Source organism: Pristis pectinata, chromosome 17 (assembly GCF_009764475.1).
Source record: "Pristis pectinata isolate sPriPec2 chromosome 17, sPriPec2.1.pri, whole genome shotgun sequence".
In the NCBI taxonomy this organism is placed as follows: domain Eukaryota; kingdom Metazoa; phylum Chordata; class Chondrichthyes; order Rhinopristiformes; family Pristidae; genus Pristis; species Pristis pectinata.
Genome location: NC_067421.1, coordinates 43,249,295 through 43,268,457, shown reverse-complemented (window position 1 = coordinate 43,268,457; position 19,163 = coordinate 43,249,295). Strand labels below are relative to the sequence as shown.

At 58.4% G+C, this 19,163-nt stretch overlaps 1 protein-coding gene across 1 annotated transcript in view; it reads right to left on the bottom strand.

The window, feature by feature from the left end:
* Positions 1-19,163, bottom strand: part of rimbp2b (RIMS binding protein 2b) — a 100,313-nt gene that overhangs the window by 24,808 nt on the left and 56,342 nt on the right. The window contains 4 exon segments of the mRNA XM_052031816.1: positions 1,097-1,206; positions 1,912-1,991; positions 5,585-5,736; positions 8,379-8,565. Coding sequence (XP_051887776.1) covers positions 1,097-1,206; positions 1,912-1,991; positions 5,585-5,736; positions 8,379-8,565 — 529 coding nt within the window.

The following is a 19,163-nucleotide window of genomic DNA, read 5'->3' as shown; positions in this document are numbered from 1 at the left end:
ACACAGTGAACGGCAGGGCCCTGGGAGTGTTGTTGAACACAGAGACCTTGGGTACAAGTACATAGTTCCCTGAAAGTGGTGACACAGGTGGGCTGGGTGGTGAAGAAGGTGTACGGCACACTCACCTTCATCAGATAGGGCATTGTGTATGAGTTGAGACATCATGTTACAACTGTACAAGACATTAGTGAGACCGCTCCTGGAGCACTGTGTGCAGTTCGAGTCGCCAAGCCAAAGGAGGGGTGCGATTAAACTAGAGAGGGTGCAGTAAAGGTTCACAGGGATGTTGCCGGGATTGGAGGGCTCGAGTGATAGGGAGAGACTGGACAGGTTGGGACTGTTTTCCCTGGAATGAAGGAGTCTGAGGGGGGACTTTGCAGAGGTTTATAAAATCACGAGGGCCATAGACAGGGTGGGTGGTCACAGCCTTTTTTCCCAGGGTGGGGGAGTCTAAAACTAGAGGGCATTGGTTTAAGGTGAGAGGGGGGGATTTAAAGGGGACCTGAAGGGCAGGTTTTCCAGGAACGAGCTGCCAGAGGAAGTGGTTGAGGTGGGTACAGTTACAACATTTTAAAGACAGGTACACGGATCGGAAAGGTTCAGAGGGATATGGGCCAAATGCAGGCAAATGGGACTGGTTTGCATGGGCACCTTGGTTGGCATGGCCCAGGTGGGCTGAAGGGCCTGTTTCCGTGCTGTGTGACTCTGTGACTGAGGGCAGTGTGGTCAGGGGTGGTGGGAGTGCCCAGAGACAGAACCTAGGACTGACAGGGGTGTACCCCAGCCAAACCCAACCTGACCCTGACCCCAAGCAGGACCAGACCAGATCCCAGGGTGTGTGATCTTTTCCAGAACACTCTGAGTGGGAGATGTCAGACTGTGCACAGGCTGTTGACTGGGGTCAGGCACACGCTAACATCCTGCTGGGCCCCACGCCTGGCCTGAGGTGAACCAGATGTTTCAGCAGCCTGAGCAGACAGCCTAACCCTGAGACAGGCAGGGGGTCCTGTGGGGGCAACGGGGTGGGCTCTGTCCTCTCCAGTGCCCAGCTGACAGTCACTGAGCTCAGAACAGCAGGATCTGACACACAACAAACCTTCGTAAAAACCATCTTCATCCATCTCTCCATAAACGTAGAGATATTTCCCAGCCTTGAGAGGAAGTTCTGCTTCCGGATGTTCATTTGGTCCCTTGTAGGGGTTGTAACTTGGTTCCGAGAAAGAGAAACAAGGGTTACTTTGCAGTTTGTGTCAAATCCAAAACTTCCTCTGTTAGTGAGAAAAGGCCCAACCCCTCCTCCTGCCCTGGGACTGCTGTTCTCAGGATAACACTGACCAACCCCGGCAGTCGGACGCAGTGTGTTGGGGAGCAGATGTCTGGGGGCGTCCCACCTGAGCTGCTCGGCTGACCACACACCACTGCTCGGGGGGCCACTGCTTCCTGACCAGCGGTGGACACTGTGCCAGTCATCACTGGACAGGAGAATGTGCTGTCACTGGAGCCACTGCACTGCGCCAGCGGGCGGGGGGGTCTCAGCACCGGCGGCGGGTGGGGTCTCTGATCACATTGCCATATTTACATATGACATCAGAGGCCATTCAGCCCACCCAGTCTGTGCTGGCTCTCAGGGCAATCCCAACCCCCATTCATTTCCCTGTAACCTACTCCCTCTCACCACCCATCAACTGCCTCTGGGTGACCCACCACCCCCTGGGTGACCCACCACCCCCTATACCGGGTGTGGCCAATTCATTCACCAAACAGTACATCTGCGGCGGACAGAAGCTAGGTCACAGGGTCACAGGGAGAGTGCACGACCTCACACACCGGACACGCGCGCACACACTGACATGCGCGCACACTGACATGGACAGGCAGACACATCCTCAGACAGTGAAGCGAGCGGTTTACCTGTAGCGGGCGACACACAGACGGACCCTCCCGGTGTACTTCATCTTGGGGTTGTCACCGTCGAGTTCAATGTCCATCTGCTGTCAGAGAAACGACGGGGAACAGAATCAATTCCAGCCGACGTAACCGAGAGACTCGAACCCTCCCTTCCGACACCCATCATCCCCCCCACACCCCTCACTGTGCGGGGGGGCTGTTGGCGCACACACTGTGTGGGTGAAGGCTGCATCTTGCTCTGCTCAGAATCTGACAGCAAGACACGTACCTGTCACAGCTCTTTGCCTGAGCTCACCAACATCCCACTCCCTGCTCCTTTCCTGCTCCTTCCCTGACCCTCACTGTTTCCCTATCCCAGGACTTATCCCGTTCCCTTTGGAAAGCTCCCGTTGAACAAGCTCTCACTTCCTTTTCAGGCAGCTGACCGTAGATCACAGCAACTCGCAGTGTGAAAGAATTCACATATTCTCTTGCTAGTCGACTTCAGTCTGTGCTGTAACATTACCTCCGATGCTCTCCCCACAGGTCCTGCCTGCCTCATACCACCGCCAAAATATTTAGTATTCATTGTTAATATAAAAAGCAGGAGCCGGCTGTCGGTCCCTCAGCTGCTCCGCCGTGGACCACGACAGTGGCTGAGGTCCCACCTCAGTATCACGCTCCTGCACGTCTCCCATCCCTCGATTCCCTGAACATCCGAGAACCTATTGACAACTTTACCCAATCTTTAACCATTAGCAAACACTTTGCTCCTCTGTTTTGTGCTCAAAGTGGATGTGCTCACATTCTTCCTCAAGGTGTTGCATCTGCTACGTTCTCTCCACTTGCTCAGCATGTCCATACCCTCTCTACATCCTCCTCCCTACTCACAACACCACCTCTTCAGCCAAAGGGTTGACTACCTGGGGCTCACGCACTGACCCCACTAGTCATACCTGACAAGGACTGATTTAATCCCACTCCTTGCTTCTTGTCTGGTGATCAGTTCTCAATCCCCATCAAAATATTTTCCTCAATTCCCTGTGTACTAACCCTGCTCCAACTGTGTTGACCAACCTCTAGTAAGGAACCTTTCCAAACACACCACACCCTCTGGATTCCCCCCATCGATCCTACGGGTCACATTTCCCAATAGACCGACAGGTCAGTAATTCTGTCTTACTCTCTCCCTCTTTCTTAAATAGCGAGGTCACACTTGTAACCTTCCAATCCATACTTCCAGAAAGAGGAACAATTCTAGAATTGGGAGAGCTTTGGAAGCATCCAATGTCTCCACAGCCTCCTCACTCCAAACTCTGGGATGTAGATCACAAGATCCTTGGGATTTTTCAGGTTTTAGTTTCACCAGGACATCCTGCGGTTGAGAGGACTCCCACCCATATCTCCGCCATCTCCCTCAGCTCTGCTCTCACCCCCACCCCTCCCAGACCCGACAGGAATAGGGTCCCCCTCGTCCTCACATTTCATCCCACCAGCCCACATATCCAACACATCATTCCCCGCCACTTCCGCCATCTGCAACGGGACCCCCCCCCCAAGCATATCGTCCCCTCCCCGCCCCTTTCTGCCTTTCGCAGGGACCGCTCTCTCTGCAACTCCCTAGTTCACTAACCCCCTAACCCCCCACCACCCTCCCCCCCAATCCTGCTCCCACCCCGGGAACTTTCCACCTGCCACTACACCACCTCCATCCAGGGACCCAGACAGTCCTTTCAGGTGAGACAGAAATTTACCTGCACCTCCCTTAATATCATCTACTGCATTCAGTGCTCCAAGTGTGGCCTCCTCTACATTGGTGAGACCAAACGCAGACTAGGTGACTGTTCCACAGCTCCATCCGTAACCGCGACCTGCATCTCCCCATTGCCGGTAACTTCAACTCCCCCCTCCCACACTGTCACTGATATGTCAGTCCTCGGCCCCCTCCACTGCCAGGAAAATTCCAACTGCAAACTGGAGGAACAGCTCCTCATTTTCCGTCCTGGAACCCTGCAGCCTAATGGCATGAACATTGAATCCTCTCACTTTAGGTAAACCCCCCACTTCCCCCCACCCCCCCCCAACGCTTCTTCTCTTCTCCCCTTCCCTGGCCTATCTTTTTTCTACCTTTGTTCCTTTCTCTCCTTCCCTTTGACCCACTCCCCGGTGGATCTGCTCTCCCCCCTGCCCCTGCCCCTGCTTATCACTGTCTCCTACCCGCATCTACCTATCACCGCCCTCTGGGAGAATTTTAGGGTTTAGGGAATTCTGGAGCTCGGGGCCCAGGCCGCCAATGGTGGAGCCATTCACTTCGCCAGAACTGGAGCTGGGATCCTGGAGCCAGGAACAGGTTACAGGAGGAGGGGCGAATGACGTTGGACGGCAGCGTGAGATGGGCAGCGCGGGACCAGCAGCGCAGCACGGGCAGTGGGTGACGGGCAGAGAGGGATGGGCAGTGCGGGACCGGCAGCGCAGCACAGGCAGTGGGTGACGGGCAGAGAGGGATGGGCAGTGCGGGACCGGCAGCGCAGCACGGGCAGTGGGTGACGGGCAGAGAGGGATGGGCAGTGCGGGACCGGCAGCGCAGGACGGGCAGTGGGTGACGGGCAGAGAGGGATGGGCAGTGCGGGACCGGCAGCGCAGCACGGGCAGTGGGTGACGGGCAGAGAGGGATGGGCAGCGCGGGACCGGCAACGCAGACCCGGCAGCGCAGGACGGGCAGTGGGTGACGGGCGGAGAGGGACGGGCAGCGCGGGACCGGCAGCGCAGGACGGGCAGTGGGTGACGGGCAGAGAGGGACGGGCAGAGAGGGATGGGCAGAGAGGGACGGGCAGCGCGGGACGGGTTCATTTACTCACCACTGGGTTGTGGAGAGTCAGCGATGTGAAACCTGAGCTCCGTTCCTCTCCCCACAGATGCTGCTTGACCTGCTGTGGACATCCACACAGGGAACTCTGCAATGGGACACTTCTGTCCGGATTACACCCTCCCGTCCCAGGAGTGGGGGGTTTGACCCATCGCCCTCAGCCTCAGTCACACTCTGACCACAGCATCACAACGGGGCAACTCACAGCCACCGATCTCCCCATAACGCCCATACACAGAGCTGGGAGCTGGCCACTACATGCCGGAGACTGCCTATCTGACCACAGAGGCATCACACCAGGGTCCCACAGTCATTCCCAGCAAGGATTCTGACCGTGGTCATTAGGAAAGGTTTGGTCGGCAAACCAACAATTACCTGCCGGCCTTGACAGGGATACTTCACAGCAGCTTAAACCCTTCCCAGCCATTCCCCACTGCCCTCTGCCTGGGAAAGATCTGCATTCCCATGGTCCAAACATCTCTCAAAGTGCAGGCCTTGCTCAACACATCGAAACTTTCCCCTCGCGCCTGTTCACTATTCAATGACCACCCCCAACCCTCCTGCACTAATCCCACCCCCCTCGATCCCCCTCACCCAATCAGTGTGTGATGGAGGTTGGGGAGGCAAGGGGCAAATCAGAGTGGAACTGTTGGTGTTGACATTACCCTGATTAACCTAACAAAGAACCTGCAAGCATAGCAGGATCCCGATTCACAACATCCAATGGGCAGGCAACAAGGGGCTGAGGATTAGATGTTAAACCAACCAAAGTGTGGGACAGAGGGTGTGCCTGGTGTATCCCCTCCCTTTGACCCAGTTCTGTAGACTGACCTCGGAGAGCTGGTCTTGGCCTGTACTGCTGGCTGTACACAGAGGGAGGAGAGTAGGTCTGACAGAGAGGAGCTCTGGCTTCACACCAGACATCGGAAGGGGTCTGATATACTCGCAGATCACTGGTTGGTGAGCAGAAGGGATTTCATGACCTGAAGGGAGAGCAGAGAGAGGTTGATTCTCAGAGCCACCAGAGGCCAGGGTCTCCATCTGTCCTCACCCCCACATCCCGATCCAACATCTTCACGTACATCGCCACGGCATTCCAGCCTCATCCTCCCCAAACCATTCCACACCGCGGCTGGGAACACTCCCATTCTCCATGTCTCCAGACCACACCACTGGTCACACGGAGCGTCAGGTGATGCCCACCTCAGTCTCGCCCAGTTGTTCTCACTCCTTCCTCACCAACCTACCACCCGTCTGTCAGCCGGGAACATTCCAGTCTCCCAACCCACCACCCGTCTGGGAATGCTGGGAATGTCCCAGTCTCCCAACCCACCACCCGTCTGTCAGCTGGGAACGTCCCAGTCTCCTGACCGGGACAAAGACCCTGACCCTTTCCTTGAGAGGGAGGGAGAGATTTCTCCACAGCCAGCCGAAGTCCAGTGACGGGGGAGAGGGGACGGGGTGGGGGGGAGGGGGGGAGGGGGGGAAGGGACGGGCGGAGGAGGGGGGAGGGGAGGGGGACGCAGAGGGAGGGAGGGAGGGGACGGGTGGAGGGGGAGGGAGGGGGGACGGGGAGGGAGGAGACAGGGGGACTGGGGGAGGGAGGGGGGCACGGGCGGGGAGGGGGAGGGGGGTGACATTCAGCAACATTACCTGCCAGACACTCTCCAGCCCAGCCCACACCGGCCTGGGTAATGTGGCTCCAACAACTCAAGAAGCTCAATACCATCCAGGACACGGCAGCCTGCTCGATCGGCACCCCATCCGCCCCCACCCCCCAAACACCCCCTCCCCCCACCCCCCAAACACCCCCTCCCCCCACCCCATCCTCCCCTCACCCCCCAAACACCCCCTCTCCCCACCCCCTCCCCCCCACCACTGACACACGGCGGCTGCAGTGTGCACCGTCCGTACAGTGCACTGTGGTCATCCACCCAGGCTGCTCCCACAGCCCCTTCACCCCCACCTCTCCCACCACCCGCAGATTCCCCTCCGAGTCGCTGGGAATCCTGACCAGCGTGGTGTGGTCTGGAAGACCACAAATACCCAGGAACACACTGTGAACTTCAGCAGGAATGTCCGGAAAGTCCAACAGATACAACCGGGAGGTTCCCCAAAGACGGCTGGTCAACTCTGTTTAAACTGACAAACATCCTGGGAAACAGGAGCACGGATAATGGGATCTAGGTGTAACGGGGATACTGGGATATCATGGGAAAATGGGAATAATGGGAATGGGATCCAAGGATCCCGACTGTTCTACAGATTCATGGCTGATCTGATTGTAACCTCAACTCTGAACTGGTGTCTACCTGCCATAGTTCTGTCATCCCTTGCCTATCAAGTATCGACCTGCCTTAAAGATACTGAAAGACTCTGCTTCCAAAGACTTACAAACGTCAGAGAAAAGATTTCTATTTTCTAAAACAGGAGACCCTTTATTTTTATACATGATGTGAACCCCAAGATCCCTCTGTTCCTCCACACTGCTAAGAATCCTGCCATTAACCTTGTATTCTGCCTTCAAATTTGATCTCCCGAAGTGTCACTTCACACTTATCCAGGTTGAACTCCATCTGCCACTTCTCAGCCCAGCTCTGCATCCTATCAATATCCTGTTGTAATCAACAGCAACCTTCTACACAATCCACAACACCACCAACCTTTGTATCATCAGCAAACTTACTAACTCACCCTTCCACATGCTCATTCAAATCATTTATAAAAATCACAAAGAGCAGGGGTCCCAGAACAAATCCCTGTGGAACACCACTGGTCACTGATCTCCAGGCAGAATACGCTCCATCTACCACCACCCTCTGTCTTCTGTGGGTGAGCCAATTCTGAATCCACACAGCCAAGTTTCCCTGGATCCCATGCCTCCTGACTTTCTGAATAAGCCTTCCATGAGGAACCTTATCTAACGCCTTACTAAAATCCATGTACACCACATCCACTGCTCTACCTTCATCAATGTGCTTTGTCACATCCTCAGAGAATTCAATCAGGCTCATGAGGCACGACCTGCCCCTCACAAAGTCATGCTGACTGTCGCTAATCAGCCTATGCTTCTCCAAATGCCCATAAATCCTGTCTCTAAGAATCTTCTTCAGTAATTTGCCCACCACTGAAGTAAGACTCACTGGTCTGTAATTCCCAGGGTTGTCCCTACTCCCTTTCTTAAACAAAGGAACAACATTTGCCACCCTCCAATCATCTGGGACTACTGGTGACCTCCAGTGAAAGTGACGGTAAATGTTCCATATTCTCCCAGGAAAGGATACATTCCCTCCACATCCACCCTGTCGAAACTCGTCAGGATCTGAGATGTTTTAATCAAACGGTACAAACGTGGCAGTCAATATGTGCACAGCAAGATCCCACGATCATCTGTGTGCTCCCCCCAGTTGTCCTCAGACCCAGGAGATTACTCACCCACCGTGGGATCTTCCCTGCCTGATCGATGGGCACGCCTCGGGCAGCCCCGGTGAGATACAAGCAGACAGCGGACTGTACACACACCCTGGGGGTGGTGTCAGCCCCTCACTGAGAGCGAGGGCAGTGCGGATGGACCTGGGCAGGGAGAGGTGGTGGGGGGTGGGGGGTGGAGGTGAGGAGCTCCTACCTTTGGGGAGGGGGCTGGACACTCCATTCTTCAGCTGAGTCAGGGGCTTGCTATCCCACGGGGAGCCGGGTTTGTTCAGCAGGTCAATGTTACCAGCACTCTGCCGGAACCTCTGCAGCTCCTGGGACAGGAGGTGGAACTGCTCGCTCTGCGCCTGACATTGCTTCTCCAGCTCCCGCACCTTGGCCTGCAGAGAGATGAACACAACCCTCAGCACCGCGTGCACACAGCCCTCGGTACCGCGTGCACAACTGCCATTGGCACTGCAGTGTACAGCCCTCAGTAGCGTGTACACGCAGACATTGGCACTGCAGTGCACAGCCCTCGGTACCGTGTGCACACAGCCATCGGCACTGCACACACCTGTGGCCCTCTGTACAGCACACAGGGCCCTCAGTACTGTGTATACACATAGCCCTCACTACTGTGCGCACACGTCCCTCGGTACCGCACACACATGGCCCTCAGTACCGCGTATACACATGACCCTCGGTACCACGCGCACATGGCCCTTGGTACCATGTATACACACAGCCCTCGGTACTGTGCATACACACAGCCCTTGGTACCGCATATACACATGGCCTTCAGTACTGCACACAAACAGCCCTCGGTACTTGTGGCCCTTAGTACTATTCACACCCACTCAGGACACACATACACAGGCAGATGCAAGTCCACGCCTCAGCCCCTCCACCAGTATCGACCACCTCACCCACCCCCAGTCCTGGAGCAGGGGTGCTGGGACCCTACAACCCCAGCACTGGGCAGTGGGTCGCTGCTCCACCCCACTCCAGCACGGTTACCCCCACAGACGGGTACAGGGGGAGGCAACGGGTGGGGTAAGAGGAGGGGGTTGGTGAGGAAGGAGGGGGTGTACAGAGGGGAGAGGAAGGAGGGGGTAGGTGAGGAGGGAGGGACTCTGTGAGGAAGGAGGGGTATCCAGAGGAGGGAGGGGTGGGTACAAGGAATCAGGCCTGTCAGAGGAATGAGGAGGTTCAGTCAGTGAGGAACAGACGAAGGTCAGCGCCCAGACCCAGGGCTGACAGACCTGCTTTATCCACAACGACCAGTGCCACGTTACACGGTGAGAGCGGCTCCCAGCAGCCAGTCTCGGCGCTGGGTTTGGAACAACCAATGGCTGGAGACTGATCCTTCCTCTCTCTCTGGTGCCTGCTCACTCTGTCTGTACTTAACAGCAGGGATCTTGTGTCGCTGTACAGGGGGACCTGGGGGTGTGAGTGTCGGTGTACAGGGGGACCTTGGGGAGTGAGTGTTGGAGTACAGGGGGACCTTGGGGAGTGAGTGTCGGTGTACAGGGGGACCTTGGGGTGTGAGTGTCGGTGTACAGGGGGACCTTGGGGAGTGAGTGTCGGTGTACAGGGGGACCTTGGGGAGTGAGTGTCGGTGTACAGGGGGACCTGGGGGTGTGAGTGTCGGTGTACAGGGGGACCTGGGGGTGTGAGTGTCGGTGTACAGGGGGACCTGGGGGTGTGAGTGTCGGTGTACAGGGGGACCTTGGGGAGTTAGTGTCGGAGTACAGGGGGACCTTGGGGTGTGAGTGTCGGTGTACAGGGGGACCTTGGGGAGTGAGTGTCGGAGTACAGGGGGACCTTGGGGTGTGAGTGTCGGTGTACAGGGGGACCTTGGGGTGTGAGTGTCGGTGTACAGGGGGACGTTGGGGAGTGAGTGTCGGTGTACAGGGGGATGTTGGGGTGACAGGGTCAGGGTAGGGCTGGGACTGGGGGGGGGTGGGGTGGGGGTATCAGGTACACAGAGAGACCGGACAGACTGGGGTTGTTCTGTCGGGAGGGAATGAGGCTGAGGGGTGACCTTACAGAGGTTTATAAAGTGGCATAGATAAGGTGGACAGTCACAGTTTTTTCCCCAGAGTAGGGAAGTTTAAAACCGGAGGGCACAGGTTTAAGGTGAGAGGGGACCTGAGGGGCAAGTTTTCCAAACAGAAGGTGGTGGGAATGTGGAACGAGCTGCCAGGGGAAGCTGTAGAGGTGGGTACAGTTACAACATGTAAAAGACAGCTGGACAGGTACACAGATAGGAAAGGTTTAGAGGGAAATGGGATTGGCATGGATGGGCATCTTGGTCAGCATGGACGAGTTGGGCCAAAGGCCTGTTCTGTGCTGTAGGACTCTGTGACTCTAGAGCTGCTCTAATCCCTGTCCGAGGGCTACGTGTGGCAGCAAAGATGGTGCATTACACAAGAGGTGTATACACACCCCTCTGCTCCGGATGGAACCTGTCTCCAGGGATTCCGTGATGTGGAATTCATTGACTGGACCCTTTGAAACAGCTGGAAACTACTCAGCAGTGGGAAATCTCGGGGTTTGGTGCACTGGACACAGCTGGATCAGTGCTCCGAGCGGACAGTCTGTCATCAGGCGGAAGGGGTGAAAGGTTACCATGGGTATGTGGGAATGGAGAGGTGGCCAGTCCTGGTCCTACTGATTGGTGGAACAGGTTTGAGGGGCCGAGTGGCCTAATTAATTTGTGCAATGGCGTGCTTGAGGATAGACAAGAAGGGTGACCGATGGCAGGAGTGTGGGGGAGGCTTTCGGCAATAAAAGCTCCAGGAAGATCCAACCACCGTGGGCGTGTGTGTGCAGTGAGTGAACGGAGGGTCACCATCTTACCCCGTCACTGGCAGTGTGATGGACCAGGTCCAGCTGTGAGCGGCCAGTGTGAGCTGGCTGGACACACTGCAGTGGGAAGGCAGACGTTGCCGAAAATTCCAAATCGGCCTGCCGACAGCCATCCTCATCAGGAAATTAGGGTTTGTTGGACCTGCAGATCTCCCACAGCCAACTGGAGAGGTGCACACCTCCCACTGCGATGTGAAAACGCAGGCAGCAATCAGAACAGCTAAAGGCCAGTGCATTTCCCAAATCCCTGAAGGGACAGCGGCTGGTGACAGTCAGCAGAGGAACAATCCCAAGGCACCAGAGGGAAGTAACCAGTCATCGCAATTGTTGCCAGCCCATTGCCCGTCGCCAGGGATGTCAGCTCTGCATTTTTCTCTTTGCAAGTTTCTGTGCACTGCAAACAGATGTTTGGAAGTCAGGCAGATGTGGAGCCCACCGTCCATCTGTAACCGCCAAGGGTCATCGGACGGGGTGGTTTGCAGAACGGGTTCCTTCTGATGGTCACTTCCCACCCTGGAGTTGTCGGCAGTGCACAGGCACCAATCCCACGGGACTTTCCCATCGATGTTGGACTTTGCCAATGTGCTTGAGTGCAAAACTTGCAAAGGAGCAGAGCAGGGTCTGTGCAGAGACCAGTCTAACACACACAGCACACCTCAGAGCAAGAGCAATCTAGCTAACACATCCCGAGTATGCCTGGGTACCTGCATGCTGTCCAATGTGTTCTGGATAAGGTGCAAAGCAGTAAGGAAACATCAGGACACGACATTTACACACATGACCACACCCGGCGGGTACATTTCCTCATGCTCCACGTCACTGTTCCGAGAAGCCCACCCCCCACCAGACCTCCGTGTCTCTGATACTCGCCTCCCCCACCCCTCTCCCGAGGCGCGGTCTGGCCCTACACCCCTCTCCCGAGGCGCGGTCTGGCCCTACGCCCCTCTCCCGAGGCGCGGTCCGGCCCTACGCCCCTCTCCCGAGGCGCGGTCCGGCCCTACGCCCCTCTCCCCAGGCTCGGTCCGGCCCTACGCCCCTCTCCCCAGGCTCGGTCCGGCCCTACGCCCCTCTCCCCAGGCTCGGTCCGGCCCTACGCCCCTCTCCCCAGGCCCGATCCGGCCCTACGCCCCTCTCCCGAGGCGCGGTCCGGCCCTACGCCGCTCTCCCGAGGCGCGGTCCGGCCCTACGCCCCCCTCCCGAGGCGCGGTCCGGCCCTACGCCCCCCTCCCCAGGCCAGGTCCGGCCCTACGCCCCTCTCCCCAGGCGCGGTCTGGCCCTACGCCCCTCTCCCGAGGCGCGGTCTGGCCCTACGCCCCTCTCCCGAGGCGCGGTCTGGCCCTACGCCCCTCTCCCCAGGCGCGGTCTGGCCCTACGCCCCTCTCCCCAGGCGCGGTCTGGCCCTACGCCCCTCTCCCCAGGCGCGGTCTGGCCCTACGCCCCTCTCCCCAGGCGCGGTCTGGCCCTACGCCCCTCTCCCCAGGCGCGGTCTGGCCCTACGCCCCTCTCCCCAGGCGCGGTCTGGCCCTACGCCCCTCTCCCCAGGCCCGGTCTGGCCCTACGCCCCTCTCCCCAGGCCCGGTCTGGCCCTACGCCCCTCTCCCCAGGCCCGGTCTGGCCCTACGCCCCTCTCCCCAGGCCCGGTCTGGCCCTACGCCCCTCTCCCCAGGGGCGGTCTGGCCCTACGCCCCTCTCCCCAGGCCCGGTCTGGCCCTACGCCCCTCTCCCCAGGCCCGGTCTGGCCCTACGCCCCTCTCCCCAGGCCAGGTCTGGCCCTACGCCCCTCTCCCCAGGCCCGGTCTGGCCCTACGCCCCTCTCCCCAGGCCCGGTCTGGCCCTACGCCCCTCTCCCCAGGCGCGGTCTGGCCCTACGCCCCTCTCGCCAGGCCCGGTCTGGCCCTACGCCCCTCTCCCCAGGCCCGGTCTGGCCCTACGCCCCTCTCCCCAGGCCCGGTCTGGCCCTACGCCCCTCTCCCCAGGCCCGGTCTGGCCCTACGCCCCTCTCCCCAGGCCCGGTCTGGCCCTACGCCCCTCTCCCCAGGCCCGGTCTGGCCCTACGCCCCTCTCCCCAGGCCCGGTCTGGCCCTACGCCCCCTCTCCCCAGGCCCGGTCTGGCCCTACGCCCCTCTCCCCAGGCCCGGTCTGGCCCTACGCCCCTCTCCCCAGGCCCGGTCTGGCCCTACGCCCCTCTCCCCAGGCCCGGTCTGGCCCTACGCCCCTCTCCCCAGGCCCGGTCTGGCCCTACGCCCCTCTCCCCAGGCCCGGTCTGGCCCTACGCCCCTCTCGCCAGGCCCGGTCTGGCCCTACGCCCCTCTCCCCAGGCCCGGTCTGGCCCTACGCCCCTCTCCCCAGGCCCGGTCTGGCCCTACGCCCCTCTCCCCAGGCCCGGTCTGGCCCTACGCCCCTCTCCCCAGGCCCGGTCTGGCCCTACGCCCCTCTCCCCAGGCCCGGTCTGGCCCTACGCCCCTCTCCCCAGGCCCGGTCTGGCCCTACGCCCCTCTCCCCAGGCCCGGTCTGGCCCTATACCCCTCTCCCCAGGCCCGGTCTGGCCCTACGCCCCTCTCCCCAGGCCCGGTCTGGCCCTACGCCCCTCTCCCCAGGCCCGGTCTGGCCCTACGCCCCTCTCCCCAGGCCCGGTCTGGCCCTACGCCCCTCTCCCCAGGCCCGGTCTGGCCCTACGCCCCTCTCCCCAGGCTTGCCCATCAGCTGAAAATCTACCCATTTCTTATCAACAATGAGTGGCACAGAGGGAGGCCATTCAGCCCAGCCGTGAGCCTGCGCCTACCCCTGCTCACCTCCTCAGCACTTCCTTCTGTCCCCTCTGTCAAAGAATGCTGATCCCTTTAAAGCCCCTGCCTCAGCCACGGCCCCTGGGAGCAGGGTCCGCACTCGCTCCCTACTCCTTTCCTGCCTGTTGGTTCCTGGGGCCTGGGCAAGGGCAGGGGTTACAGACCAGCATCTCGGACCTCTGCAGCCCCTCTGGTGAAGGAGCTCCCATGGTGCTGGTGGGGAGGGAGCTCCAGGGTTCAGACCCAGAGACAGTGAAGGAACAGCGATATTCCAACTCAGGACGGTGTGTGACTTGGGGGGGGGGGGGGATCTGCAGGTGGTGGTGTTCCCCTGCACCTGCTGCCCTCGCCTCTCTTGGGGGCAGAGGTGGTGGGTTTGGGAGGGGTTGTCAGAGTAGCCTGGGTGAGTAACTGCAGTGTGTTTTGTAGATGGTGCACACTGCAGGCACTGTGTGTCGGTGGTGGAGGGAGGGAGGGAGTGGGTAGGGGGGTGGGCGGGGAGGCGGTTGAGTGGGCTGCTTTGTAATGTGAGAGTTGGTGGTCTCCACTCTACCAGGCAAGTGGAGAGTGTTTCATCACACTCCTGACTTGTGCCCTGTGGATGGTGGACCAGTCTGAGGTCAGTCACTCACCACAGGATCCCCAGCCTCCGCCCTGCCCTTGTAGCCACGGTTCAGTCAGGTTGGGATTGTGGTCAGTGGTGACCCCCAGGATAATGAATGTATCAGTGATTGCCTTACACCGGTGTTCCCTGGTCCTGGTCACTCTATGGAAACATCTACCTTCTCCAGTCCTCCCACCTCTCCCATCCTGGGTCAGGCCCAACGTCTGGGGTAAAGGCACCCAGAGTTTGCTTTCAGCATCCGCCCCAGAGCAGGCAGAGAGAGATCAGCAGTGGGGTGGGTCGTACATCAATCAGCACAAAGATCTCCACACACACAGGCACCGGGGACTAACAAGTGAGCTGCAGAGGCTGGGCAGTGAGAGATCCCACGGGGTTTATTCATAAATGAACAACCATCTAATTACAGCCCACTAATTATACACAGGAAGTGGAATATAATTAGCGGCAGCTTGGTGTTTGCTCATACTCTGCACAGCGATCAGAAACCATGCAAAAACAGCACACAAGTAATTTCCCACAGCTGACACTGCAATTGTCAAATACGCCGGGGAATATCGGGCCGATCACATTGTTCTGTTCCATCAGCCCCGATCAAAACCTGAAGCTGCTCCAATCCTTCACCCGTCTCAGTCCGGGGGGCACCGAGCACCCAGTCTCACAGAGGGGCAAGGATTTACCCCTTCGCAGCTCGGGCATTGGGTCAAAGAACAGCAGCCCCTGCCTCTCGTGGGGAGGAGGGAGGGCGGACGGTATGGTGCAGAAGTGTGTAGAGCAGGGTGGGTGCAGGGGGAGGAGAGCAGAGGGGAGGGGAGGGGGTGTGTGAGGGGAAGGGAGATGGGGGGAGGGGAGGGGACTGAGATATGGTACGTAATCTTCATGCTGGGATAGGCTGCCCTGGTTTCTGGCGAGGGGGGGATCCCAATGGTTCTAGGCGGTGAGGACAGACACTGTGTCCGGGACAATTCACAGGGACAAGGGTGGATCCGGGGGCGGGATGTGACCACGGCCGGCAGCAGGACAGGTCCTGAGCTCAGGACCAACAGTGGTCACTCATCAGAGCAAGGGTGGTCTCACCCACTGGAACCCATCGCTCCCCACACTCTGGCCACGGGGGAGACCAAACCGGGCCCCGGGGCAGGTACAGAGGAGCAGTGGGGCAGTGTCCTGGTCACGGGCTGGGGTCTGGGGGTGGGCCTGACCTCTCCCCAGCATTAACCACCCCCCCAAGACCTCCCCCCCCCACCCCACACCCCCTACACCCACCCACACCCCCAGCTGGTGCTCAGTCTGACACGCTCCCTGTTGCAGGCTTTGGCAGTGCCATCGGTTGTGACACTGTGGGGAGGTGGGACCATGGGGCGGGGACCGCGGGGGTGGGGGGACTGCGGGTCAGTGATATTCCTGTCCTCACACTAAGGCTTTTCCCCAGTACTGGTGACGGTAAGTATGGAGATTTATAAAATCAAGAGGGTCACAGATAAGGAGGACGGTCACAGACTTTCCCCAGGGTGGGGGAGTCTAAAACTGGAGGGCACAGGTTTAAGGGATGGGGGTGGGGAACAATTTAAAGAGGACCTGAGGAGCACATTTTTCCACACACAGGGTGGTGGGTGTGTGGAACGAGCTGCCGGGGGGAGCTGTAGAGGGGGGTACAATGTCAGGTACATGGATGGGAAAGGTTCAGAGGGATACGGGCCAAACGCAGGCAAATGGGACCGGCTCAGGTTGGCATGGACGAGTTGGGCCGAAGGGCCTGTTTCCGTGCTGTATAACTCTATGAACGTCCTTTGGACCGTCTCTAATGCTATGCATCATATCATCGACTTGTACAGCACAGACACAGGCCCTTCGGCCCAGCAGGTCTATTCTGACCACCTTTCTATATTCCTCCCATTTCCCTGCATTAATTCCACATCTTTTCCTCGGTTAGGGCACCCCAGAACTGTGTGTGCTACGTCAGGTGTGGCCTCACCAACCCTGTACAGATATAACAAGACACCCCCATCTCGAAACTCTGCCCTCGTGCAATCAAATCCGCTCGCTGATGCCCTTCCTCACCACTTGCTACACCTGCCGGCAAACACATGGGGCATGCTCTGGAACACACAGACCTGTGCACAACTACGTACACTCAGCTACGGGGGACACACCGGCCTACAGGGGTCTAAGTCTGCGTCGTTCACACCCGCTCACACCTGTGCACATCGTTCACCCGCGCTAACAAACGTCCACATTGTTCACACCCGCTCACGCCTGTCTGCGCCGTTCACGCCCGTCCGCATCGTTCACACCCATCTGCGCCGTTCACGCCCGTCCGCGCCGTTCACACCCGCTCACGCCCATCCACAGCGTTCACACCCGCTCACGCCCGTCCGCGCCGTTCACACCCGCTTACGCCTGTCTACGCCGTTCACTCCCGCTCACACCTATGCACATCGTTCACTCCCGCTCACATCCATCCGCACCGTTCACCCCGCTCACACCCGACTGCATCATTCACACCCACTCACACCAGTGCACATCATTCACTCCTGCTCACACCCATCCGCATTGCTCACACCCATCCGCATTGTTCACACCTGCTCACACTTGCCCACATCGTTCACATCCACACACGTTCACTCTCATGGAACACAGAACAGTCCAGCACAGGAACAGGCCCTTCAGCCCACCATGTCTGTGCCGAACATGCTATGAATTAAACTAAACCTATCTATGTCCACATGACCCATGTCCCTCCACTCCCTGCACATTCACGTCTGTCTAAATGCCTTTCTAACGCCATGTTCATATCTGCCTCCACCCCCACCCCTGGCAGCCCGTTCCAGGCACCCACCACTTTCCCCCTCACACCTTAAATGCATGTCCTCTAGTATTTGACATTTCCACCCTGGGAAACAGACTCTGGCTGTCTACCCTGTCTCTGCCTCTCATAATTTTATAAACCTCTATCAGGTCTCCAGAGAAAACAACCCGAGTTTGTCCGACCTCTCCTTATAGCTCATGCCCTCTAATCCAGGCAGCGTCCTGGTGAACCTCTCCTGCACCCTCTCCAAAGCCCCCACACCTTTCCTGTAATGAGGCGACCAGAACTGCACACAACACTCCAAGTGCGGCCTCACTGAAGTTCTATACAGCTGCAGCGTGACTTCCTGACTATTGTACTGAACGCCCCGACCGGTGAGGCCGAGCGCGCCGTGCACCTTCTTTACTGCCCTATCTACTTGTGCGGCCACTTTCAGGGAGCTGTGGACTTGGACCACAAGATCCCTCTGTACATCAAAACTGTTAAGGATCCTGCCATTTACTGTACACACTTGATTTTTCATAGTGCGACACCTCACACTTGGCCAGACTAAACTCCACCTGCCATTTCTCTGCCCATATCTGCAACTGATCCATATCCCGCTGTATCCTTTGGCAACCTTCTACACTGTCCACAACACCACCAATCTTTTGTGTCTTCTGCAAACTTACCAACCCACCCATCCATGTTTTCATCCAGCACATTTATATACATCACAAAGAGCAGGGGTCCCAGCACCGATCCCTGCGGAACACCACCGGTCACAGAATGACACCCCTCCACCACTCCCCTCTGACTTCCACAGACAGACCAATTGCAAATCCAATCTACCAAGTCACCGTGGATCCAATGCATCTTAGCCTTCTCCACATCCGGCCTCATCGCTCACTCCCAGCTCCAAAACCCACCCCCCTCCCCATCATTCACCCCCACCCTGGTGCCCAGCCCTTGCTCTAGTGTCCAGTCCTGGTCATGCCCTGGACCGCTGTGCCGAGTGCATGGAGCGGGTGTGTCTGGGTCTTTACCTGACCATCCTGGTGGGACACTGATGGGATGGGATTGGGTCCGACCTCACTCTCCTCCCTTGTGGACTTTCTAATGAAGTGAACAGAAAGGTAGATCAGGCAGGGGAAGATCTCGGCATCCGATCAGATCCCATCAGTGGCAGCTCACCCCTCCTGCTACCCTCTGCATTGCACCTCCCCGCAGAGCGTCCCGTCAGGGGGCGAACGCTCGGGGGAACCACGCAGACTGACCCGCTCCATCCATGCACTTTGGGTGACAGTTAAACCATGGAGGCCCAGAGGTAGCCCTGCTCTGTGCCCGCTGGCACCATTGCCCAGCCCGCGGAGGCTGCAGTGACCTCTGTACCAAGCTTCCAAAATTCACTGATGGGGAGGGTGGTGCCAGCGTTTACCCCGGGGCCTCTAACTCAGGAAGACAGCCCAGAGTATTCACAGCAGCAACCGTGGAGACCAACCTCGTACTGGGCTCAGGTGAGGGACAAGCCCAGAGTCAGAGACGGACGGGTTTAGGGAACGTCTGAAAGGAGGAGAGGGATGGAAGAGGGAATTCCTGAGCTCAGGACCCGAGCAATAGTGGAGGGACGGGAATGAACAAGGCAGGGGAGAGATCCCAGAGGAACAAAACACTGCAGATACTGGAAATGTGAAACAGAAGAGAGCTGCTGTAAATAGAACAATGTGTTGTGTGTGGTGGGAGTCCCACATAGGGGAGGATCTGGGGTGGGGGGGTGAGTTCTGGATCTGGGGCTGGGCAGCAATAAACTAACTGTTTGTTCACTGATTGCGAGACCAACACCGTGCCAAGACAGGTGGCAGACACAGTGACACACTCAGCAGGAACTGTGCAGCTGTGAGCTTGGGTACAGAACCTCGCAACAAAAAT